Below are 25915 nucleotides of genomic sequence, written 5' to 3'. Positions count from 1 at the left end.
TTAGGAAATGGAAAGACTTGGAAAAAATTACATTAGATGAAGTAATTCAGACCTAGAGAGGCAAAGGTTACATGATTACCCTCATTTGTGGAATTAGCTAGAATTTACCTATAAATCTAGAAGTAAATATATTGGGTGGTATGCAAGTGATTACAGTGAATTGACTGAAATATGGTAGACCCTAGGAGAACTCAAATGGTGCAAATACTTAGAAAGAATGGGTACTTGTAAGAGAGGGGCTAGTGAATGAAGAAAAGTGGGGGAGAATGCAGTGAAGAATTCATTGTATATGCTAAAAAAAAATAAGAAGGGAAGGGATGAGATGGAGGAGTAAGAATGATGGAATGGGTGACACAAATCAAGATGTGTTATATTGAGATGCTGCTGCTACAGGGTTGTGACTCAGAGCAGCTGAGCCATAGCTCTTCAAGTCTACTATTAAAAATGTCCTCTAACAAGTGTACATTGCAAAACATGGGAAAGAAACAGAATGGCAGGAGTAAAAACTTTGAAGAAACAGAGCCTAAAGAATTTGTTGTGGAAAAAGCACTGAATGGGAAGGAAGAATATTTCATGGAGTGGAAGAGATTTACAAATTCTGATAATACTTGGGAACCTGAAGAAAATTTAGACTGTCCAGAATTCATTGAAGCACTTCTTAATCCTCAAAAATCAAGTAAAGAGGGGCTAGGATGTAGCTCAGTGGCAAAACACTTGCCTAGCAAGTGTAACGTCCTGGGTTCGATCCCCAGTACCAAAAAAAAAAAAAAAAGACAAAAAAATCTGGTAAAGAAAAGGATAATACAAAAAGAAATTCTCTGTCAGACAGCGAATCTGATGATCGCAAAGCAAAGAAGAAAAGAGATGCTTCTGACAAACCAAGGGGTTTGCAGGGGTCTGGTGCCACAGACAGCAGTGGAGAATTGATAATTCTCATGAAATGGAAAGATTCCTATGGAACTGACTTGGTGCCGGCAAAAGAGGTGAATAGGAAGTGTCCTCAGATTACAATTGCCTTTTATGAAAAGAGACTAACTTGGCATTCTTGTCCAGAAGATGAAGCTCAATAATTGTCTGCATTGTTTTTCATACATATTTATACATATATGTATATATGTGTACATATATATAATCTGAGTCTTGGTTTTTTTTAGTTAGTGGTGTGAAACAATAACTACATTCTAATAAAAATCAAGTTTCAGATGTTGGTTTTGAAAGTAGTATTTGTAGTTATTGAGTTTTTCATTTTTTTTTCTCAACAGTACTTGTTACTTTGAACAAATATAATAAAGGCTTTCTGTAGTTGCTTCCTTTATCAGAAAAAATTTTAATATCATAGTATATTCTCTGCATTCAGGAGCAGGTTGTGGTTTTTTTTAATATATAATATTAGGCCATCTTTTGGTTATCACTTAACCAGAACAATTTGTCTTTAATTATGTTGAAGGACCATCCTGAATTTTTTGTGTGTATGCATGTGTGTAAACATAAAATACTTACATAGGTAGTTTTTTGTTTAATAGATTTTGCTTGTTTAGAGTTGTTGAGCATCAGATCCAGAACTCTGCATATGTAGGCAAATGATGTATCACTGGGTTACATCCTGGCCCTTGTTTTAGTTTTTTGTTGTTGTTTTTTGAGAAAAGGTCTATAGGCAGCTCAGGTTGGCCTTGAACTTACTAGGTAGCCAGGCTAGCCTCACACTTTAGGTCCACCTGCCTCTGCCATAGATAAGAAAATGCAATAGGTTTGCAAAATCTTCTTGAAGGGAAAAATTTGATCACTACTAACAACTTCCCTCACCCAGATGAGAAAACTAAGATAAATTTTGATATCCTTTCATTAAAGTTTCTGTAGTAAGCATTCCTTTGCAGAATACTAGAATGTGAATACTAAAAGCTCCTGCATCTTGGGCTATCTAAGACTCAGTTCATGCAAATGTAAGATCAGCTGATTAGAGCTTTCAAGTATTTAGGACCTGCTGGGCTAAATGAAGGAACAAAAATTTTACAATTATTGGCCTATATACTTTTTCTTTAACCCAATTCATTCCTTACATGTAAGCTCGATTATTTTTCCAGTATTCAGTTACTGGTTCCACAACAGCCAGGAAAACAACTTTGTAGTAATCAAAACATTACCAACTGTATATTGTTTACTTTATTGTAAATATGGTGAACAGTGTTCGATAAATAGTTTTATATTCTTTTTAAAAGAAAAGAGACGCTGTATTTATAAACTGCTTTGTTAAATGGCACTTCCTTTGTACTACATGTTTTGTTGTTGTTGATACTGGGGTTTAAACTCAGGGCCTTGTGCTTGCTAGGTGAGAACTCTACAACTTAAGCCATACTATATTACTATTTAAAGATAACTTTAAACAAATTAAAAAGAACTAGTTCTGTAACCAGAAACTAACTGGGCAGGGGGGAGCTGGGGAAGGAATACAAGAAAGAAAGAAAGAAAGAAAGAAAGAAAGAAAGAAAGAAAGAAAGAAAGAAAGAAAGAAAGAAAGAAAGAAAGAAAGAAAGAAGAGAAAGAAAGAAAGAAAGAAAGAAAGAAAGAAAGAAAGAAAGAAAGAAAGAAAGAAAGAAAGAAAGAAAGAAAGAAAGAAGAAGAAAGAAAGAAAGGAAGAAAGGAAAGAAAGAAAGAAAGAAAGAAAGAAAGAAAGAAAGAAAGAAAGAAAGAAAGAAAGAAAGAAAGAAAGAAAGAAAGAAGAAAGAAAGAAAGAAAAGGAAGAAAGAAAGGAAGAAAGAAAGAAAGAAGGAAGAAAGGAAGGAAGAAAGAAAGGAAGAAAGAAAGGAAGAAAGAAAGGAAGAAAGAAAGGAAGGAAGAAAGGAAGGAAGGAAGGAAGGAAGGAAGGAAGGAAGGAAGGAAGGAAGGAAGGAAGGAAGGAAGAAAAGAAAAAAGCATGAATTTCAGTGACAGGCACAGCTTGAGTACAAATGTTCCTGTAACTGTCCATCAGGTGGCACTGCTGTTCCGTGTATAACTATCTCTATCCTTACTTGAAGGGACAGAAAGCAATGTCAAAAATATTCTCCAGAACACAGAATACACTCACTTTCAATCAAGAAACTTTACTTGCATTTTAGAGGCATGTTTCCTATAAAACAAGATAAATATAATCCCAGGAAAGTTGCTCTTGTATGATACAAAAGGATCTGGGTAAAACTAGTCAGTTCCAGGGTCTTTTTCTTAGGTTATTCTGCAGCCAATGGCTGAGATGGCTTTCTACAACAGACAAAAGTTGACAGGAGAGCTAAGGGACAGAGCCCAGGTCCTGAATTCAAGCTCTAATACCACCACCACCCAAAAGAAAATCACACTACCTAAGACACAAAGAATAAACATCAATTCCTTCTACTGGACCTATAAGGAGGATTTAAAAAAAAACACATTTCAGCTTTCTAAAGTATTTTGGATTAAATAATTGTGAAGCAGAAGTGTGACTTTGTTTCAGCTACTTGGTGTCGATGGAGGAATGACTTAGAAATGGACTCACACCAACTGTGGCCTTCCTTGTTAGGAACTACAGATTTATGGAAATTAGGTTCTCTTAAAACAGTAAACATGTTATTCCCATCAGCATCATGAAGTCAAGATACACTTAAACAAGATGAATTAGAAAACGTTTCAGAATACATACATTTACAATTTTAAAAGAAACAAAGAATGCCCTAATTTATTCATCCCAAGCCAATATTCTTTTTTTTATTAGTAGTAACTTTATTCATATTTGAATCCTTGATCTCTTATTTTGGAAGATTTCTACAGCTTCTTCATTGTCTCTACTGGAGAGTATAATCTGAGAATTGTTTCTTCTCAGTATGAAATATGACCCACACATAGAAAAATATAAAAAATAAAGATATACATAATTATCACAAAGTAAATACTCTGTAATTAGCACTGAAGTAAAGACCAGAATACTTTTAGCTTCCAGTAATCCTTTCTCTACTTATTTCAATCTCCTTAACGTCAAAGTAAACATTATTCTGAATTTTACATAATTAAGTGTGTGCATGTGTGTGTGAGTGTGTGTGAGTGTGTGTGTGTGTGTGTGTGTGTGTGTGTGTGTATGATCTGGGAATTTAACTCATGGCCTGGGCTTTGTCCCTGAGCTTTTTTGCTCAAAGCTTGTTCTCTACCACTAGAGCTACAGCTTCATTTCTCCATGCCAATATTCTTTAGAATAAAAGTGTGTCTGTGTGTGTGAGAGAGAGAGAAAGAGAGAGAGAGAGAGAGAGAGAGAGAGAGAGAGAGAGAGAGAGAGAGAGAGAGAGAGAGAGAGAGCACGTGCACTGGTCCTAAGACTTGAATTCATTACCTGGGCATTGCCCCTTAGTTTTTTCACTCAAGATTGGTATACTATTACTTGAGCCACAGCTTCACTTCTGGCTTTTTGCTGATTAAAGACAAGAATCTCATAAACTTCCCTGTCCAGGCTAGCTTTAAATCATGGCCTTCAGAACTCAACCTCCTGAGTAGCTAGGATTACAAGCATAAACAACTGGCAACTGTCATAGCTCTTTGAGAACCACCAGCAGAAGAATCTACTCTGCAGGTTAGAGACTCAGAGACTGAGATGCTGGTTAATCAGTTAAGCAGAGCCTGTCTGTTTCCCTAGACTTTGGGCTTCCCGGAAAGCCTTTCTACATGGATTCCCCCTGCCACAACAGGGAATTAACAGTGAGTCAGGTGACTCACTCCCCAAGAGCTATTCTGACAAGTGCCCAGGTCAGTAAACACAAGTTTTCCAGATGACTAGAAATCAGACAATCATGGCAAAGAGCCAATAATGCCATCAATATATTTCCTCAGACCCAGGGCATCAGGTGACATGCTACTGTCAAACTACCAGAGCCTTCCACCCTGTGTGTCAGTGTGCTTGCTCTCCAACCTTTACTCTCTCCCACCTTTACTCTCTCCCTTTCTCCTGCCCCATCAATACAACTTACTGAGGCCCATATCGCTCTGGTCCTGGCCACGTGACCGTCGTTGACAGCACAGCCCTCGCAGGAGGAGGCACAGGTGGCTGAGGAGGATGAAGGGTGGGGGCAGCCAGGGTTTCTCGTGGTAAGTCATAATGTAGCGATAGCGATTGTACTTCCACAGCTTGTTGGAAATGGACTTCATATCTACGTACACATTGCTGTAGGTCATAGAGAGAAAGGGACTGGGTTTTAGCATGCAATCTTGAAATATGACAGATCTATTTTTAATTTCCTACTCTGCTGACTGGCTAACCTGACATTACCAGTCATTAGGCAATACAAACAAAATCCACTGTACTTTTATAATTCTTCTATGAAATATGTGAATTACCCATTACTATCAAATAGGCTAAGCAGAAAATGGAGCAAAAGAGAGAAATCAGAGAGGTAAGAAAATGGAAATATTTTCACTTCAGGCAACAGAAGCCTGCATCTTATAGTCAGTGTTATTGATGGGTCCCATCTCTTCTTACACAAGAATCTCTTTTCCAATGTGTAATTTATCCTTTCATGGCAAGCAGCTAACACAATGTGACCTCAATAGCCTTATACATTCACTCAGACTGCTGCTGATCTACCACTGCCATACTTCAGCCCTGCTTTTTTTACAGTTATTTTGGAGGAGTCTTGTGAACTTTTATGGGGGGGGGGGTGATGTTAGCTTGAAACTTCAATCCTCTGAATAGGTCTCTTCTATCTGGAATTATAGACTTCACTCATGAGAACCCAGCTTGAAGATGCATTCATTTCATTTTATTTTATTTTATTTTATTTTTGCCAGTTGTTGGACTTGAACTCAGAGCACATCACACTCTTGTTTAGCTATTTTTGCACAAGGCTGATACTCTTCGTCTAGGGCCATGCCTACACTGGCAGGTTTTGCTAGTTAACAAGGGTAAGATTCTTATGGACTTTCTTGCCCAGGCTGGCTTCAAACTATTATCAGCCTCCTGACTAGTTAGGATTACAAGTGTGAGTCGTGGGTACTAGGCTTGAAGATACATTTTAAAGACAAAAGTTATGGGATTTGTAAGGTGATACATAGATTCAGGATGCACTATTTCCTGCCCAGTTAAATCCTTTTTATATTCCCCTTGTCCATTTTAATCAAATCACTTTAGTCTTGTCCATTATGAAACAAAGTCCTAACTTAGGGTTCTAACTGAGAATACCAACTCCCTTCTTAAGAATGTTCTTCTGTCATGCAGCGGGATATTTATATACTAAAATAATTTCCCTAAAATAAAATGTAAGGACTTCTAGAATAACTCCAGCCAAAACACCTAAATGAGCCTGGGGTGGTTCACACCTATAATCTTAGCAACTCAGGAAGCTGACATCTGACGATTGTAGTTCACAGCTAGCCAGGGCAGGAAAATTCGTGAGACTATTATCTCCAACTAACCACCCCAAAAGCCAGACATGGAGATATGACTCAAGTGGTAGTGTACTGAACTTGCACACAAAAGCTCAGGGACAATACCCAGGCCCTGAGTTCAAGCCCCAGAAAAGCAGAAAAAATACCCTAAATGAAGTAGTGTTAATGAAGAAAACAAGATAGAGAAGTAAAAACATAAAATGAATGGATAAGCAGAGCTTACAAAAAGAGTTTTGACAAATTGTTTATATGAACTTCACAATAAGAATAGCTCCTTATCTGCTAAGTCACTTGGATTTTCCCCTTAAATTTTATCACAAATAAAAAGAAAACTTTCAGGGCTGATATTGTAAAACTCCAGGCGAAAATTATGGTTGATGAGACAGTGATTCCAAACATGATATGAGTGGACAGCGCAATGGAACATCCCTTTTAATGTTGTTAATTAACTCTCTTCAGTGGAAGATGGCAAAGTAGAAACTTGAGTAGGGAGGGGATCCAAACTCAATACATAAAAATAACCCAAACTTTTCCAACAATGGTTAGAAGGTGACCAGAGCTCTCCTGGGAAATACCAGCCATGGAGGTGAACAGGAGACACTTCACAGAAAGCAAACACGTAGACAACTAGGGTAGAATGCTGTTTCCCAAAGTGTGCTCACCGAACCTGCAGCATCAGCATCTCCTGAGAACATTCTGGAGCTTTCCTTGATTTGAATTAGTGGGGTGGACATTATTCTGTGTTTCGGGGAACCCTCCTGCCAGGTGATTCTCATATATCAAGTCTAAAGACCACTTGTCCTCAACTCAAAGTCCTGACAGTCTGACAGCAGGTGGCTATGTTCACAGTGCATTTCAGGGTCTTTTAATTTAGTTTAATTAATTAACTTATTTTTGGTGCTAATACTAGAGCTTGAACTCAGGGCCTGAGCATTGTCCCTGAGCTTTTTTTGTTCAAAGCTCTATCACTTGAGCCACACAAGTCCACTTTCAGCTTACTGGTGGTTAATTGGAGATAAAAGCCTCACAGACTTTTCCTGCCTGGGCTGACTTCTAACCCCAATCCTCAGATCTCAGCCTTCTCAGTAGCAAGGATTACAAGCATGAGTCACCAGCTCCAGGCTAACATAGAGTCTCAAAGTAAGGACAAAAGGTATGTTTGTCTCCCTAACAGGCATTTTACATGCTGATTTATTTTGCCTACCTCTAGCGCTTGTCTTCTCCACTTCCTTTAGATTCCACATCAATTTTTACTTCCTTGGTGAGCTAATAAGTGAATAAAATTTCCCATGCACTGCCAGTGTCTCTGTCACTTAGAACTTACCAGCCTCTGCCCATTGCTTCTCTTGGTTTCTTTCATCTATTCAATATCTATTAAACAAATATAGCCTAGATGCTCTTTTCTATGTTTCAGGATAGATTCATGAGCAAAAAGTAGAAATACTTAACTTCATGGAATACATATCCAGTAGAGGAGTCATCTAACATAAAAATAAAATACAAAATATATTTGTACTAGATTCCACTGGCTTGTGCCTGTACTCCTAGCTTACTCAGTAGGCTGAGATCTCAGGATCACAGTTTGAAGCTAACACAGACAGGACATTTATAGACTCTTATCTCCAATTAACCACTGGAAACCTGGAAGGGAGGTGTGGCTCAAGTGGTAGAGTATCAGCCTTGAGTGAAAAAAACTAAAGAATACCACCCCAGCCCTGAGTTCAGCCCTAGTACCAGCACGCACAACTTAATTCTCTATTTTTAAAAAAAGACCATAGTATAGCCTGTAATCCTTATCTCCAGTTAACCACCAAAAAGCTGGAAGTGGAGCTCTGGCTCAAGTGGTAGAGGACTAGCCTGGAACAAATAAACTCAGCAACAAAGACAAAGCCTTGAGTTCAAGATCCAGGATGATGACACAGAAATAAAAAATTTAATATTAATTTCTGAAAAAACACCATAGTAATAAAAAACATGGAATGCATGTTCTCAATATATACAACCTGCCTCTATTTTTATTTTAATAAGATAGCCATATGGAATTGGGAACACCTACTTGAAGAAAGCAATCAGCAGGTTCACCATGATGATGTACTGCACAAAGAGGTAAACAGCTTGCAGGAACGGCGTGAGGAAAGACCCGGGAGGGCAGGAAGTATCATCTGTACAAACTACAAAGAATTTAAAAGAATGAGAGATAATATACATCACAGTTCTATGATCCTCCACACTCGGCCCGTTAACTCTGCTTTAATACGTGTGTGTGTGTGTGTGTGTGTGTGTGTGTGTGTGTGTGTGTGTGTGTGTGTGAGTCCTGAGCCTTGAACTCAGTGACTAGATGCTATCCCTGAGCTATTTTTGCTCAAGGCTCACAGTCTACTACTTGAGTAACAGATCCACTCCTGATTTGTTTTTAGGGTTTGGTGTTTGTTTGTTTGTTGTAGTTAATTGGAGATAAAAGTCTCATGGACTTTCTTGCCCCAGATAAATTTGAGCCACTATCTTCCTATCACAGCTTCCTGAATAGCTAGGATTATAGGCATGAGCCACTGGCACCTGACACTTTATACAGTGTGTGTCTATGCGTGTGTGTGTGTGTGAGAGAGAGAGAGAGAGAGAAAGAGAGAGAGAGAGAGAGAGAGAAGAAAGAGAGAAAATATGTGTGTGCCAGTCCTGGGGCTGTCACTCAGAGCCTGGACATTATCCCTGAGCTTTTTTGCTAAAGGCTACCATTTGAGCCACAACCCCACTTCCAGCTTTTTTAGTAGTTTATTGGAAATAAGAGTCTCACAGACTTTCCTGTCCTAACTGGCTTCAAACCATGATCTTCACATCTCAGCCAAATGAATAACTAGAATTATAGGCAGGAGCCTCCATCACATGGCTCTTCATACATTCTTAAGGTCACATTATTACTTTCCACATTTTTTCTTACTCTAAGTGCCTACAATAGATAGATCTGTGCCTGCTGGTGAATTCCCATCCATACCAATGATCTCAGAAGCATAGACTTCTCCATATATCATCCAATATGGCTCAAATACGACATCTCTAGCAAGGCTCCAAGACAGAGGCTCTTTTGGCGAAAGGATGGCTTTGCGCGCCACCCCAAAGCTTAACAGGACGATGGCCATTATGATCACAATGTAGAACATGTTTCCTGCCTGCAACAGAGCACAGCACAGCAGAGATTCTCCCACACATGTAAAATTCAAAACAAATCAAACACTTCAGCTCTTACAATTATCGACAATAAGATATAAATGCCTAAAATGTCCTAATCCATGAACAGCTCCAGTTTCCTTGGCTAAACTATTACATATTTTCTTCACAGTATGTGCTTCAAGACAATGGGCTCTGAGTAACAGTATATATGGAGAAAGTATAGATGTGTAGTTCTTCCTTCTCTTTCGCCTCCTTCTCCTTCTCCTTCTTCTGTGCCTACACTAGGGCTTGAACTCAGGGCCTGGGCATAGTCCTTCAGCTTTTTAGTTCAAGGCTAGCACTTTTACCACTTGAGCTACAGCCCCCTTTCTGGCTTTTTGGTGGTTAATTTTTTTTTTTTTGTGGCCAGTCCTGGGCCTGGAACTCAGGGCCTGAGCACTGTCCCTGGCTTCCTTTTTGCTCAAGGCTAGCACTCTGCTACTTGAGCCACAGCGCCACTTCTGGCCGTTTTCTATATATATGGTGCTGGGGAATTGAACCCAGGGCTTCATGTATACGAGGCAAGTGCTCTTGCCACTAGGCCATATTCCCAGCCCCTTTGGTGGTTAATTTTGAGATAAGAGTCTCAAGGACTTTCTTGTCCAGCCTGGCTTTGAACCATGATCCTCAGATCTCAACCTCCTGAGTAGCTAAGATTACAGGCATGAGCCACCAGCTCCCAGTGCTTCTTTCTCTAAGCTGCAATAAAATGAACAAAACATTTACTTAATAACATCTGATTTTTCACCAACCGGGCCACAGGTTAAGAAAATTAGCTCCATGATTCCTCCCTCCCAAAATGATGTTCTGGGAAGATAACTCTGAGAAACCAATCCAGCCAGTTGCCCTTCTTCTACTAAATGTGTGTTGAGCAAACTCTCCCTCTGGATTTCATGAGTTGCTCATTTGTTTATCTTGCTATCATTAGGCTTGGACCATGAGGCCTACTTTAGCCAATGGGATGTCGAATAACAATGACTTGGATCATTTCCTGTCCTGAGTGATGAAAGGCCCCAAGACTTCCTCCACTCTTCTCATTCCCTGCCATAGGACATTCTAGAAGTCCCTATACTGAATAGGGGGGATTCTGTAACCCTAAGTGTCTGCTTAGACACATAGCCATTGATCTTTGTCCTTGAGATGGACTAGTTACTTCAGCCCCATCCATCTAGTAGCTGCCAATAGCACCATGAGCAGAGAAATTCTTTCTGCTCTAAGAAAAAAGTGTAAAACAGGAAAAAAAATATGTTTTAGAGCCCCAAAGGCTCGTCTTCCTTAGTGAAAGGACTATGCTTCACCCTCTAGAACTTCTCCCTTCCCTCTGATGAGTATTCTAGAAAAAACACTCAAGGTTGCTGCTGATGTGGTACTTCTACAGGTTAAGTCTTGTGAATAGCAGATGGAAAGGTCCAACATACTGCATAGCAATCTCAGATGGAATACTGGATCCAGATGACCCACTTTGCAATCCTGGTTCCCTATCTTAGGAAAAAAAAAAACCTAACTAAATGCAAAAGGATTAAGGACTTGACTCAAGTGCTACATTTGCCTAGCAAGCTCAAGGTCCTGCGTTCAAACCCCAGTCACTCACACACACACACACACACACACACACACACACACACACACACACACACAGAATGAGTACCAAGAGAAAGAATGAATGGCAAAAGCATAAATTGATACAGAAAGTATAAATTGGTACAAGAAAGTCCATAAGACTCTTATCTCCAATAGATTATTCAGAAAAAATCCAGTAGTAGCATTGTGGCTCAAGTGGTAAAATGCTAGTCTTGAGGAAAAGAAGCTCAAGAACAGCAACCAGGCCCTTAGGTCAAGCCCCCAGACTGACACAAAAAGAAAGAGGAAAGGAAGAAAGAAGAAGGAAAAGGAAGGAAGGAAGGATGGAAGGAAGGAAGGAAGGAAGGAAGGAAGGAAGGAAGGAAGGAAGAGAGGGAGGGATGATGGAAGGAAGAGAGGGAAGGAGGGAGGGAGGGAGGAAGGAAGGACAGAAGGAAGGAAGGAAGGAAGAAGGAAAGAAAGAAAGAAAGAAAGAAAGAAAGAAAGAAAGAAAGAAAGAAAGAAAGAAAGAAAGAAAGAAATTTAGCCCTCTGCCCTCTGGAATTATTGTGCTTAAAGACTAAACACGTACCATTTGGCCTAACCAAAAGGGTAAGTTGATTATCTGGACCAACTATCCAATACATTATCAAAACATTTTTTAAATATGTGTCTGTGATTACATAGAAAGGAGTAATTAAATTATGAAATTATCTCACTGTCTTTGCTTCTAGAAACAATTTCAAAATTAAACTATTAGACTTAAATGATGAAGTTATCTGGCACCATAAAAAGAAAACCACACACACAAAAATAACAGGTGCAGTAGGCACTAGTGGTTCACGCTTATAATCCTAGCTTTTCAGAAGGCTGAGACCAGGAGAATCAAGCCCAAGCAAAGTGTGCTTGAGACCCCATCTCAAGCAGAAGCTAGGCATGGTAGCTCACACTTTTCATTCTAGTCCTGTTGCAGGCTGAAATGAAAAGGAGCTATTTGAGGCTGACTTGGGCAAAGCAAGACTATATCTCAAGAATAACCAGAGCAAGATGGGTGTTGGTAGCTCACACCTACAATCCTAGCTACTCAGGAAGCTGAGATCTGAGGATCACAGTTCAAAGCCAGCCCAGGGAGGAAAGTTTGTGAAACTCTTATCTCCACCTGAAGTACAAAAAGGAAAACAAAAGACAGAAATTGAACTGTGGCTCAAGTGGGAAGACTCTAACTTTGAGCAAAAAGAAGCTCAGGGACAGAGCCCAGGCCTGGAGTTCAAATCCCAGTATTGGCACAAAGAAATGAAGAAAACAGTAAAAAAAAAAAATAAAAAAAAAAGGATTTGATAAGTAGCTCATCAGTAGAATATCACCTAAGCAAGAATGCAACCGTGAATTCAAACCCTAGTACCACCAGAAAAAATAAGAAAGAATACAGAATACCTGCATATTGTACTCACCATTTTGGCAATCATGGTCACATATGGACCAGCATGTTGATTGACAGCAAAGAAATCCATAAGCCTTGAGAACCAAAAGATGATGTTGATGCAATAGATGAGTCGCCCCACTGTGTGCCATGGAGGGAGACCCCACCGAAGGCAAAAACCAACGGAAAACAGGCCAATAGCCACTGTTTCCATCAGATTCCAGTACTCACTAATCCACACCTTTACTTTCTGAGTAAATTTTTCAGGTTCTGAAATACAGATCTAAAAGAGGAAAGGGAGATTTCAAGAACAAGGTTCTGGGCTGAGGATGAAGCTTAGTGGTCTCCCAAGTCTAGAACATAAAAGACCCCAGGTTCAATCCCCAGCAACACATAAAAAGGGAAGGGTGGGGCAAAAATATCATCAGAATCATTTTTCTGAATACATCAACCATTCTTTGAAAAAGTAATAAGGCTGGGTACAGGAATCCTAGGCCTGTAATCCTAGCTACATGGGAGGTTGAGATCTGAGGATATGGTTCAAAACCAGCCAGGGCAGAAAAGTCCATGAGACTCTTGTCTCCAATTAACCACCCAAAAAGTAGAAGTGGAGTTGTGGCTCAGGTGGTAAAGTACCAGACTTGAGTGAAAAAAAAATCCACATGCAGGTGAGAAGTCTTGAATTTAAACCACTGTACCAGCACAAAGAAAGAAGAAGGAAGAAAGGGAAGAGGGGAAGAGGGGAGGGAGAGAGGGAGGGAGGAAGGAAGGAAGAGAAGAGAGGAAGAAAGGAAGAAGTGAAGGAAGAGAGAAGTAAAAGAAGAGAGGAAGGAAGCGAGGAGGGAAGGGAAGGAGGGAAGGAAGAAAAGGAGAGAGGAGGAAAAGAAGAGAGGAGGGAAGCAAGGGAGGAGAGAAGGAGGGAAGAAGGGAAGAAGGGAGGGAGGGAGGGAGGGAGGGAGGGAGGGAGGGAGGGAGGGAGGGAGGGAGGGAGGGAGGGAGGGAGGGAGGGATCCCACTGAACTTCACCTGGCAAGGGGATTTAAGACCTAATTTATCTATGGTACTTAATTATACATGAATCAATGGTACACATGCTGGATTGTCACTCAAAAACCTAATTCTAATGAAAAAGAAAATGTGCTTTTTTTAGTTTTCCTTGATCTATAGCCAACGTGGAAAAACCAAGACATTTTAAGCCTCAATATTACAATGGTCTGTGAGCTCCAACTCCATTCATGAGGCACATACCATGGTGCAAAGGGCACCAACAAACAGAAAGGAGCCCAATATTGCTACTGCATAAGTTGTTGTAAACTATTAGCATTACTTCATACGATTCACCATTACAAAAAATCACCACTGAAACACTGTGCTAGATAAACTCAAATATCAATCCGTTAAGCTATTTCTTCTAACATACAATAAGAAGGTAGAATTCATATGAATGTGCTCTTCTGGATTATATTCTATCATTTATAAATTCCACCTAGTAGCTATCAGGCAGTATAGGTATAATTACTAAGATTACATTTACTTGGTACATAATATTTGTCAAATTATCTCAGGTCACACATCTAAATGCACAGGTGTAAAGATCCACAGATACGGACTATCCAACACAATCTAAGTCATCAGTATTTGTGATGATAGTCATGACCACATAGGAATGCTAATGTATAGGTGGTGAATGACAAAATAGATAGAAATGAAATTTTTGTTGAGTTTGGTTCATAGACTACTTGTCCCAGTGGAATTTTCTGCTTCAATTCTCCAAGGTAACTCACAAGGAACTTTGAAATGCCATAAATGTATTTCTTACAGGATATATCTTCAACCCTCCATGAATCACTCCAAGAGAGTAGATACTGATAACGCAGAGATATTACTAGGTGAAATAAATTGATCCCACAAAAACAAAAAACCCACTGACATGGTGGAAATCAAATGGTTGGAGGGTTTAATGACAGATAAACTGTCTTACATATCACTCTGGGACTGATAAGTACAATTAGAAATCTGTTTGGAAGATAATTGCTTTCAAAGTCCAACCATCAGCAGGAAGGATAAATGGCTAAACTCAGAACATTTCCCCCAAGTAATCTTCTTGTAGCCTGCAAGTCAGAATCGGCCTTTTTTTTTTCTCCCTCCCCTCCCTTGATAAGTCACCAGAGTTGAGAGCATCTCTTCCAGATGTCTGCAAGGAAATGGCACGAGGGAAAACTCACCTCCCTCACTTTCTCCACAGCGTTGGTGAAGATGTAAATGATTACAAGCCACTCCTGGGCACTGGGCTGGGGCTGCATCTCCACCAGTACAGTATAAGTGAACAGCATGAGGAAGGCCAAATATGCCATCTGCAGAGGAACAAGTATATCCGAATGTGAGCGCCAGTCATCCTGGAGATGTTCAAGAAACACAGGCACAGAGCTGGGTGTGCTGGCTCACATCTATCATCTCAGCTAATTGGGAGGCTGAGGTCAGGACCATCACAGTTGGGAAGAAAATTTCATGAGACTCCTCAACCAATAGCTTGGCACAGTGGCACATGCCTACTATCCTAGGTACATGGCCAGCTCACATTGGGAAGATTTCAGTTCTAGACTTTCATGGGCGGGGGGGGGGGGGGGGGGGGAGGGAATGTCCACAAGACTCCATCTCAACAGAAAATGCTGGGTCTGGTAATTATATAGACCTGTCATCTCAACTACAACGGGAAGCCTAAAATAGAAGGGTCTCATCAAAGTGTGCACCCAGACAGGAAAGGAAGCATATCTCTGAAATAACCAGCAGTAGATGTCCTGCCTAGCAAGTACAAGGCCCTGAGTTCAAACTCCAGTACCATGATAAAAAGACAAAGAGGGATGGAGGCACTCTTTGGTAGAGCCTTGAGTGAAAAAGCCCTAAGTGAAAGAGCACAAGGCCATGATTTCAAGCACAAGAACTGGTACAAAAAAAAAGATAAAACATAAGCATGATCATCAATAGTACAACATAAAAATATAACTTGGAGTTGGGTGCCAAGGTTCATGCCTGTAATCCTACCTACTCAAGAGGCTGAGATTTGAGGGTTGAGGTTCAAAGCCAGCCCAGGCAGGAAATTCTATGAGACTTTTAAGCCAATTATGCACCAAAAAAGCCGGAAATGGAGCTGTGACTCAAGTGATAGCATACTAGCCTTGAGCAAAATAACTCAGAGACAACATTTAGGCCCTGGGTTCAAGCCCCAGGACCAGCACCAACATGTGTGTGTATATGTGTGTATGTGTATGTGTATACACACACACGTACACACACACTATGTGTATATATGTATGTGTGTATATATAAATATATATATACACAAGTCCTAGGATAAGCACCAACATACATATGTAAACATATATATACACAAGCACACTGTATATACATGTATATTATGTATATGTATGTATAATTATAATATACAATAACACATATAATAATATAATACATAAATTAATACAAATAAATATAATTATATATATATGACTAACTTCTGATTGCTGATGACCTAATATCAAGAAAAGAACTAGAAGAGAGAGTGAGGGAAGAGAAGACACTGCACAAAAGGAAATGTATTCATTATATGACTTATATATTTCTAATCCCTCTGTGTATCACATTTATAGTAACACCTTTATAGGAAATTAGCTTTAAAGAAAAACAAAAAACAATGGCTTCCAAGAGGAATCTATTGGACTCCTATTTGGAGGCCTTTTCTTAATAGAATCTTGCTATTTTCTTTTAGGGTTTCCCTTCCACTTTCAAATAAACTTGCTCTGCCTGCATTAAGTACTTTCCTAGCTTTTAATTCATCAATGGGTAGAGAAAATGAATCCATCTCCAGAGATGGCATCAAGAGGAAAGAGGACTGGGTGCCAGTGGCTCATGCCTGTAAGCCTATCTACTCAGGAGGCTGAGATGTGAGGTTCACAGTTCCAAGCCAGCCCAGGAAGGAAAGTCTGTGGGACTCTTATCTCCAAATAATCACAGAAAAAGTCATAAGAGGTACTGTGGCTCAACTGGTAGAGCACTAGCCTTGAGCAAAAGAAGCCCAGGGACAGCACTTAGGCCCAGAGCTAAAGCCTGTAAAGACTGGAAAAAATTAAAAAATAAAAGAGGAAAGAGGGTCCAGAGCTGTGTGTTATCATTGCCACCAAACAATCAGAAGTGTATGTCTGTTTAACTACTGGCAGCTCATCTCCTTTTCCTCTGTTCTCCAAATTGCTTATGTTTAGCCCTTTTTTACATTTCTTTCTTTTTTTTTTTTTTTTTTTTTTTGGCCAGTCCTGGGACTTGGACTCAGGGCCTGAGCACTGTCCCTGGCTTCTTTTTGCTCAAGGCTAGCACTCTGCCACTTGAGTCACAGCGCCACTTCTGGCCATTTTCTGTATATGTGGTGCTGGGGAATTGAACCCAGGGCTTCATGTATATGAGGCAAGCTCTCTTGCCACTAGGCCATATCCCCAGCCCTGGCCATTTTCTATATATGTGGTGCTGGGAAATTGAACCCAGGGCCTCATGTATATGGGGCAAGCACTCTTGCCACTAGGCCATATCCCCAGCCCCCCTTTTTTACATTTCTGAGATAGGGTCTTGCAGTGTTGTCTAGGCTGGCCTCAAACTCTGAGGTTCTTGGCAATCCTCTTCCTTCAGCCTCCTGTGAGACTGGGACAAGCCTAGATCATGGCTTGAGCTTTTATTTTATGCACATAAGACTGTACTACCTTTGTAATATAGACAACAACAAACTTTGGACAAAATAACTTAGAAAGCCCTTCCTCTATGTTGGATTCAAAGCTGCCCACAGGTTGGCCTTCTGCAGGCTTCTGGCCTCATTTCCCACTGCTCCTTTTCCTGCCTTAGGGAAGAACACCTGGGGTGGGGAGGCAGGAGAGGGCAGTACAGGAGGGAGCTACACCCTGGCTGTCCCACGGAGACATCCCATGGGCCTGGCAAATGCCGCATAGCCACACCCTCATGGAATGACTAGACCACAGTGTTCAAGGGAAACAAACCATCCATGGAAAAATCTCAGCACTCCAGAAAAGTAATAGCAGGCAGAGGCCATTCGCACCACAGCCAGAATCTGGGCTTTTGCTCCCCATCCTAGGGCCTACTCATTGCTCCTCCAAGAGAGTATGGAGAAAGGGAGGCTGCCTCCACTCCTATGGGAAGGGGAACAGTGCCCAGGCCCTGAGTTCAAGTCCCAGGACCGACACAATGCTACAAACAATGTTGCCAAGTTCAAGCTCATTGTTTTTCAGTGCTCTGATGTTCAGTCTTACTGTGCTAGGCACTCCAAGAAAGGAGAAGCTTGCTCTCCAATTCCCACAGCACAAATTTCCAAGTCGTCCTCCAGCCCTCGTCTACTCCCTCATCATTCTCTCCCTTTTTTTTTTTTTTTTTTTTTGGCCAGTCCTGGGGCTTTGGACTCGGGCCTGAGCACTGTCCCTGGCTTCTTTTTGCTCAAGGCTAGCACTCTGCCACTTGAGCCACAGCGCCACCTCGGGCCATTTTCTGTATATGTGGTGCTGGGGAATTGAACCCAGGGCTTCATGTATACAAGGCAAGCACTCTTTGCCACTAGGCCATATCCCCAGCCCCCATTCTCTCCCTTTTTGATTCTGACATGTCTATCATTTGTTCCAATCTGGCGAATCATGTATATCATTATCAAACTTATCAGCAACTCAGAACTGTCAAACAGGGTTGACACCAACCGTGTAAAACCAAAACTTGACAATGGGAGCACTGTAGAATTCATAGACTTTCCTAGTCCAGGGAAGGCCTTGGGGTCTATTCCTCACATGAAAGTGCTGGTTTTCATCCAATTTCTCATCGAGACCCTTTTCCAAGTCACAGTCATTCTGTAAAGCAGACAACAGTTTTGTAGTCATGTAGATCAGTGATAGAGTTCCTGTTTTGCTTGGAATGAGACACCCCAGGTTCAATCCCCAGAAACCCCATCCAAAATAAATAAATAAACAATAAGATTCAATAAATAATAATTTCCTATCAGGTGCTTAATTCAAATATTAGCAGTGTAGTCATGCAAAAATATGATAAATGATACATTATGAAATAATCAGGCACCCAGCCTCCAAAATACAGCTGTAAACTTGAAGAAAGAGAAAATTTCATGTTTTGAATAAATCTTTGACTGAGTAAGGGGCATAGAGTAATAATTCTGAAGTGCACGCTGAGTCAAGCTGACAGAGTAGTCCTAAGTATTTAAAGACATCCTTGTTCTACTTTTAATTATTTTTAGCAGAGATTGTTTTGGACTCTAAAGAGATTTATAAATCCCTGTGAATTTGATATTGAATGATAATCAACGATATATCCATTCTTAATACAAGAGTGTATTAAACATTAAATACATTAATATAAGAGTGTATTAAACATTAGGCAGCTGGGTGCCAGTGGCTTACAGCTGTGATTCTAGCTACTTAGGGAAAGTCCATTATCTCCAAATAACCAGCAAAAAGCCAGAAGTAGAGCTATGGCTCAAGTGGCAGAGTGCTGGTCTTGAGCAAATAAAAAAACCAAGTTTAGAAAGTACCTTCCCTTTTGGATGCTGAAAATCCCAGGTGGAACTATCAGGCAGCAAGGAGGGAAGCAGGAAGGCAAGAAAGCAAAGAGGAAGGGGAGAGGGAGTAGGAAGAAGGAAAAATGAGGAATACAAGGCATCCTGCAGTCCTGCTTCCTTTACAGTAGTAAGTCAATTTATGCTACTGCTCTCCAAAGAAAAATGATATAAAAATGTCTCTTCTTTTGTCTTTAGGGTAGAAATGAAACATACTGCATAATTGGAGTTAATTAGGTCTCCTATACAGGCACTAATGCCCTGCCTACCCAGTTAATAAGGAGATTATGATTCGACAAAAGACAACTAAATGCCTGCTTGACAGTAAGAGGCATTGTAGAATAATGCAGGACACATCATAGAACTCAAATACAACGAAGACAGAAGTTACTCTTTAACAGATTTCTAGAGACAGGTGTGAGGAGGCATGCCTGTCATCCCAGCATTCAAGAGGCCTAGACAAGAGATTATGAGCTACAGGCCAAGGTAGGCTATATAATGAGACTTTATCCCTGGCCCCATCAGACACATTTCTATATGAATAAACTTTATGGATGTATATGTTCATGTACAGTTAATTCAGAGAAACAGAATTCAGTATGCTATTGCACTGACCACATAAGCAGTTTCCTTGGTGGTGTTAAGGTTTTGGTCACCGTAATACCAGGTAAACTGGAAATCCTGGGACTGAGGGACATGAGACATCTCAGCTTTGCTTTTAAATTCCAAGGTCAAAATGGTCGGTGGCAGGAGAATACTTATGATGATCTGTCAGAGAAAACAAGATGACAGAAGGAGAAGAGGATACACAAGATTATTAAGACTTTAAACACATAAGAGATGTCAGATCCATTCCCAATTCAGCTTCTGTACAGATTCTACAGATTGTGTTGGCTTAGCAAATTCAGTTCTGTGAGTGTTTTTCACAGAAATCCTCATGAGTACAAGCATGTGTGGGTAAGGATGTTTGATGAAGACCTACTTGAAAAACAAAATAAACAACTAGTAACAATCCAAATGTCTATATGTACAAAATCAGAATGGAGTATTTCATAGGGAAATAATATAGACACATTAAAAAGACAAATACAAGCTGAGCGCTCCTGGCTCACATCACCTATTATCCTAGCTACTCATCAGGAGGCTGAATTCTGAGAATCACAGTTCGAACACAGTCCAAGCAAGAAAGTCTGTGAGACTTTTATTTCCAACTAAGCATGCACACTGAGAGGCAGAGTAGAGCTGTGGATCAAGTGGTAAAGCACCAACTCTAGGCAAAAAAGTTAAGAGATAACACACAGACCCTAAGTTCAAGCCCCCCCACACACACACACACACTCACACACACACAGATTAAAGAAAGGATATATTCTAACACTAACAAATTTTTCATTGTATTGCTGTCTCTTGTGAGTGGTTAACAGAATTTTTGTGTTCAATTTATCTGGTTCTTGCTAAGTACTGTAAAAATGACTTGTTAAATGTTACCTCTTTCAAATTAAAATTAGGCCTCAGTATTCTGGGATTCAGTGACCAAAACTAACCCACCTTTCAAGATTACATAAGCTAAGATCATGCACGTGCATGCACAAGTGCTTGCGCACACATCCCCATACACACATATACACACTCTGGTTAACCTTCATTGTATTTTTTCATGCCAAAATGACCTTTTCATATTTTAATTTAAAGGTTGATCTCTTGCAAAGATTCTTTGGACTTTCTACTTCTAACATGAGTTTATTTTTCTTGTCCGATGTCCAACCTAAAATATGACCTTTCTTATTCTGGGGGAGAAAAACATAATGAAACCATACACAATAATAACATTATAGCAATTCCATTTGTGGAAGAGGCTTCACTCTCCACTCCCTTTATAACTAATATAACTATATATACATAACTATACATATATAGTTATATAACTATAGGTGTGTGTGAAACAGGGTTCGTTAATATCCATGTCAATCACAGCAGTACCCATTTCCAAGGGTTAGCTTGAAGCATATCACATAAAAGCAGCTAAATCAGTTTTCCCACTCACATGACTGTATATGAAATTACTGCACTCTCATCCACTTGGAACTAGCCCAGCCTGATGATTGGGCTTTAGGGATGGCAGAAATGGTTTACTACACTCAGAAACTGTAAGAAGCTAATTCATCCTTCTTGAATAACTCACCCTTCTCTCTCCCCCCCCCCCCATGAGTGTCATGTGAAGTGTATGAATACCAAAATTAATGAAGTAAGCTTTTGGGAACAAGGACTTCTAGTAAACTAAGGAATGCACAGGACACTCATGCTTGTAATCCTAGCTATTCTGGAGGCTGAGATCCGAGGATCACAGTTCTAAGCCAGCCCCAGCAGGAAATTCTGTGAGACTCCTATCTCCAATTAACTATCATAAAACCAGAAGTGGAGCTGCAGCTCAAGTGGTAGAATATCAGCCTTGAATTTAAAAAAAAAAAAATTAGGCTCAGGGACAGCACCCAGTCCCTGAGATCAAGCCCCAAGTCCAGCACACACACACACACACACACACACACACACACACAAATGTATATGAGATGGCCATGGGCTAAATGATCCCCCAAACTATCAGCCATCTTTCCCCCATCTCTCACCTCCCTGGGTGTTTAAGTTATTGTCAGAGCTAGGGAACTAGAGAGAGACCCATTCACATCTCTACTTCTCTCCATTGCTGAACTCAACATAGATCAGTGGAGAACTTTACAAAACAATTACACTTTCTGTAGCACATACACAGAAACAAAAAGGCCAAGGGGGTAGGGGGAGACGTTGACTCCTCAGCTAGGCCCACAAGTGTCTAGAGGATAACTAAAAACAGGATACAAGTTTGGCATTTCTGCCTCCACTTTGAATCTCTGCCCTTTTCTCAGAGCCATTTTCTCCTACAGTCACCTAGCAGCCAGCTTGGAATTCAGGAAGGACAGGATTGAAGGTTCAACATTCTGGGACAGGAGATGAAGCTGCCTGCTGCATTATAAGAAAGCAATGACTTTGTGTATGTGTATGTTAGTTTCAGGGCTTGCACTCAGGGACTGGGAGCTCTCCTTGAGCCTCTTTGTGTTCAAGGCTAGCACTCTACCACTGGAGCCATAGTGCCACTTGTGGTTTTGAGTGTTAATTGGAGATAAGAGTCACACAGGGACTTTTCTGCCCCAGCCGACTTCAAACTGCAATACTTTGACCTCCGCCTCCTGAGTAGCTAGGATTACAGGTGTGACCCACCAGCACATGGCTAGCAATGATTTTCTTATAGTGACGAATGCTGAGATAATGAACAACCAGACACACACTTCTGGCCACCTGTGACCAGACTTTAATCATCATGTACAGCTCTCCACTCCTCTCCAGTTCTTCCCTCATTTAAACCTAAAGCTCACGTCAGTACCCCAGGATGGGCTGAAGAGCTTACATCCCCACAGCGTAGCCTGGCCACATAACAAATCACTTCTCTCTGCCCTTCACCACTTCTCTTTCACTAGTGTGTTAGAGTCAGTAGCCAGATTTACAGAAGTTAGGTCTCTGACCTAGAACTCCCAGTTACATTTCTTCAGTATTTTGCTAAAAAAAAAGAATCAATATGAAATCACTGTTTTTTTCATCCTTGTGTGAATCCAGGTTTGAACTCAGGGCCTGGGCACTTTCTCTGAGCTGTTTTTGCTCAAGGCTGACATTCTACCACTGAGTCACACCTCCACATCTGGCCTTTGGGTGGTTAATTGAAGATAAGAGTCTCACGGACTTTCCTGCTGGGGCTGGCTTTGAACTGCAGTCCTCAGATCTCAGCCTCCTGAGGAGCTAGGATTACAAGCATTTAGCCAAAGGTGCCTGGCTCAAATGGCTTCCGAAAAACATTTTTCTTATTTCTGTAATGTCCATAGTGGAAATTAAAAACTCTTCTATTTTTTATTTCTTAGAGTTTCCTACAACCACAAAATGTCTATCTACCAATCTATCTAACTAATATCTATAGCTATCTATAATGTGTATATATATACATGTGTTTATATACCAGCCTTGAACATATATATATATATATGTTCATATGTGTCCGTGTATGTGTATCTGTGTGTATGTGTTTCAGAATACTCATTTTGTGTGGGATCTCCATATATATACATATATATGTATGCGTATACGTATATACACACCTGCATATAATATGTGTATGTATACATTCATACATATAATAGAGCATACATATATCTATATTTCCATTTGCACATGTACATTGAATATTATGCTATTATCTCTCTCCATTCATCTGCCCCCCCAACCCCCCCCCCCCGTCCCCTTAAGCCCTACCCCTTTGTCCCAAAACATGCTTCCACTTCCTGGTATTGTTCTTGTTAAACTGCCAGTTAGTTGTACATGCTCTTAACTTGTAATCACCTTCACATGAGCATGGCTTTGTGGTGGACACGGCACGAGTACAATTATCCCCACTTTTGCAATGTCACTGTGACAACTGGAGAGGAAGTAGTTCTCGAGAGTCCTCTGGGAGGATCCTAGCTGCCCTGTGACAAAGTGTGAACCCCTGCTCCTGAAGACACCCTTCCGGAATGAAGAACATGAGGCTCAGGAGTCCACACTACCACGTGAAACTACTCAATCTTAAACTCCCTTTTCTCAGTGAATTTACCTTCAACCAGGAGTTTTTCCTCATTTTCAGGCGCCCCATCCACATGTCTGTCAGCAGCATTTGGGTACAGGAATGAGATACAAAGGGGCGCAGTCCTCCAGATGCGGCCAGTTTCAAGCAGGTAGAATTGCTCCAGTTCTTGAGTTCATAGGTCAGCAGCTTCATAGCCATTGGCTCATTCTGCTTGAATGCCTTCTCTAGCACATCCAAGGCCAGCTGGCCAAACTGCCTGGAATGAGCCAGGGAACAGAGAGGTAGGCAAGGGCACCAGAAATGGCTGAAAAGACTGGATAGGACACCCCACAAAACACCAGTGAATCAGGCTATTTGAGAAACAAAATGTACCGGGCACTGATGGCTCCTGCCTATAATTCTAGCTACTCGGAAGGTTGAGATCTGAGGATCACAGTTCAAAGCCAACCTGAGCAGGAAAGTTCATGAGACTCTTACCTCCAATAAACTATTTAGAAAAAGCTGGAAGTGGAGCTGTGTTTCAAGTGGCAGAGTATTAGCCTTCAACAAAAAAGTTCAGGGACAGCATCTATGCCCTGAGTTGAAGCCCCAGGACACACACACACACACACACACACACACACACACACACACACACACACACACACACAGCAAAATAAGATTCTACTGTAAATAAGAATCCCCATTTGAAGCTGGGTGCCCATGGCTCATGCTTATAATCCTAGCTACTCAGAAGACTGAGATCTGAGGGTTTCAGTTCAATGCCAGCCCAGGCAGAAGTGTTTATAAGATTTTTATGTCTAATTGGCAACCCAAATGCCTGAAGTGAAGCTATAGTTCAAATAGTAGAATGCCAGCCTTGTGCAAAAAAAGCTAAGGGACAGGACCCAATTCCCGAGTTCAAGCCCCACTACCGGAACAATTAAAAAAAAATTCTGCAAAAACTATGAGGCTGGTTGGTAAGGAAAGAGAAATCTCAGATTGAGTATGTTTACACTGCAGTGGGTAGAATTACTTTACATCTGAGCTGTTCATAGGAAGAAGGCACTCAGTCCTAGACATACTGCCAGGTGGAGGTCTTCTTAATGACACAGAAAACACCGTTCAAATCTAAATGAGTGACTAAGGAACATTGTGGAACCACTTTATTTATTTATTTGTTTGTTTGTTTATTTATTCATGTATGTATTTGAGCTCTGACAAAATAATTTGATGACAAATAAGAAGCCAGACCTATAAATACCTCCTGGAATTTTCCAGGAAGTTGTTTTCTCTAAAAAAAAAGAAAAAGAAAAAAAGTCATCCTTTGGGATTTTAAATCAAGATTATATATTAGTTTCCATTCCTTGCCTTCTGCACTCATGACTCACACCTTGGTAATCACAATAATTTGAAACACTTTGAACATTTTCTATCCTCTGCCCTTGCTCTCTGTGTCTTCTTTATTGTTATAACTTTCCATAAGTAAGTTACACGTTAACTGTAAGTATCTCTGGTACACAACAAGTCTTAACTTAGCATCAAAGTCTTTGGAAGTCTGGAGGGCCACTTAGCACCATTCATTTAAAAATTATTAACTATCCCAGGACTAAATGATTCATGCCTGTAATCCTAGCTACTCAGGAGGCCGAGATCTGAGGATTGTGATTCAAAGCCAGTCCATGCAGGAAAGTCTGTGAGACTTTTATTTCTACCAAACAACTTTAAAAAGCTAGAAGTGGAACAGTACTAGCCTTGAGTGAAAAAGCTCAGGGATAGCACACAGGCCCTGAGTTCAAGCCCCAGGACCAACACAAATATATGTGTATATACACATTTATATATGAGGATATATATGTACATATGCATATATACATATATATGAGGATACAAGCAATATTATATATAGTCTATTATATGCATTATATAGTATATATTACATTATTATATATTGTGTTTTATAATATATTATATAACATATATATGAAATTAGATACCAGAACTGTAGCTAACTGACTTGCCCAATCGGTAAACAGCTGGACTTGACACCAACCCAGATCTCCTGACCTGAAGACCATCTCTCCTCCTCATATTCCTTAAAATCCTAAAGCATCTGGATATGGTGATG

General features: G+C 40.4%; 2 protein-coding genes across 6 annotated transcripts in view; one reads left to right on the top strand and one right to left on the bottom strand.

Annotated features, from left to right (window-relative positions):
- Trpm6 (transient receptor potential cation channel subfamily M member 6) overlaps positions 1 to 25915 on the bottom strand; it is a 154230-nt gene that overhangs the window by 48825 nt on the left and 79490 nt on the right. For all 5 annotated transcript variants that reach the window (XM_048332354.1, XM_048332341.1, XM_048332332.1 and 2 more), the window contains 8 exons: positions 23836 to 24064; positions 19782 to 19934; positions 18301 to 18447; positions 14785 to 14913; positions 12591 to 12842; positions 9365 to 9539; positions 8432 to 8546; positions 4962 to 5155 (listed from right to left, as the gene is read on the bottom strand). In XM_048332354.1, the coding sequence (XP_048188311.1) occupies positions 4962 to 5155; positions 8432 to 8546; positions 9365 to 9539; positions 12591 to 12842; positions 14785 to 14913; positions 18301 to 18447; positions 19782 to 19934; positions 23836 to 24064 (1394 nt within the window). The remainder of the gene's footprint in view (positions 1 to 4961; positions 5156 to 8431; positions 8547 to 9364; positions 9540 to 12590; positions 12843 to 14784; positions 14914 to 18300; positions 18448 to 19781; positions 19935 to 23835; positions 24065 to 25915) is intronic.
- LOC125340631 (chromobox protein homolog 3-like) lies at positions 231 to 12197 on the top strand. Its single transcript, XM_048332376.1, has 3 exons — positions 231 to 667; positions 778 to 1081; positions 12187 to 12197. The coding sequence occupies exons 1-2, from the start codon at positions 337 to 339 to the stop codon at positions 1068 to 1070; spliced, it is 624 nt and encodes a 207-aa protein (XP_048188333.1). The 5' UTR covers positions 231 to 336; the 3' UTR covers positions 1071 to 1081; positions 12187 to 12197.

The sequence above is a fragment of the Perognathus longimembris genome, chromosome 1 (assembly GCF_023159225.1).
Source record: "Perognathus longimembris pacificus isolate PPM17 chromosome 1, ASM2315922v1, whole genome shotgun sequence".
NCBI classification, from domain to species: Eukaryota; Metazoa; Chordata; class Mammalia; order Rodentia; family Heteromyidae; genus Perognathus; species Perognathus longimembris.
The sequence above is the reverse complement of the archived record's forward strand: the minus strand, read 5'-3'. Positions and strand labels throughout refer to the sequence as shown.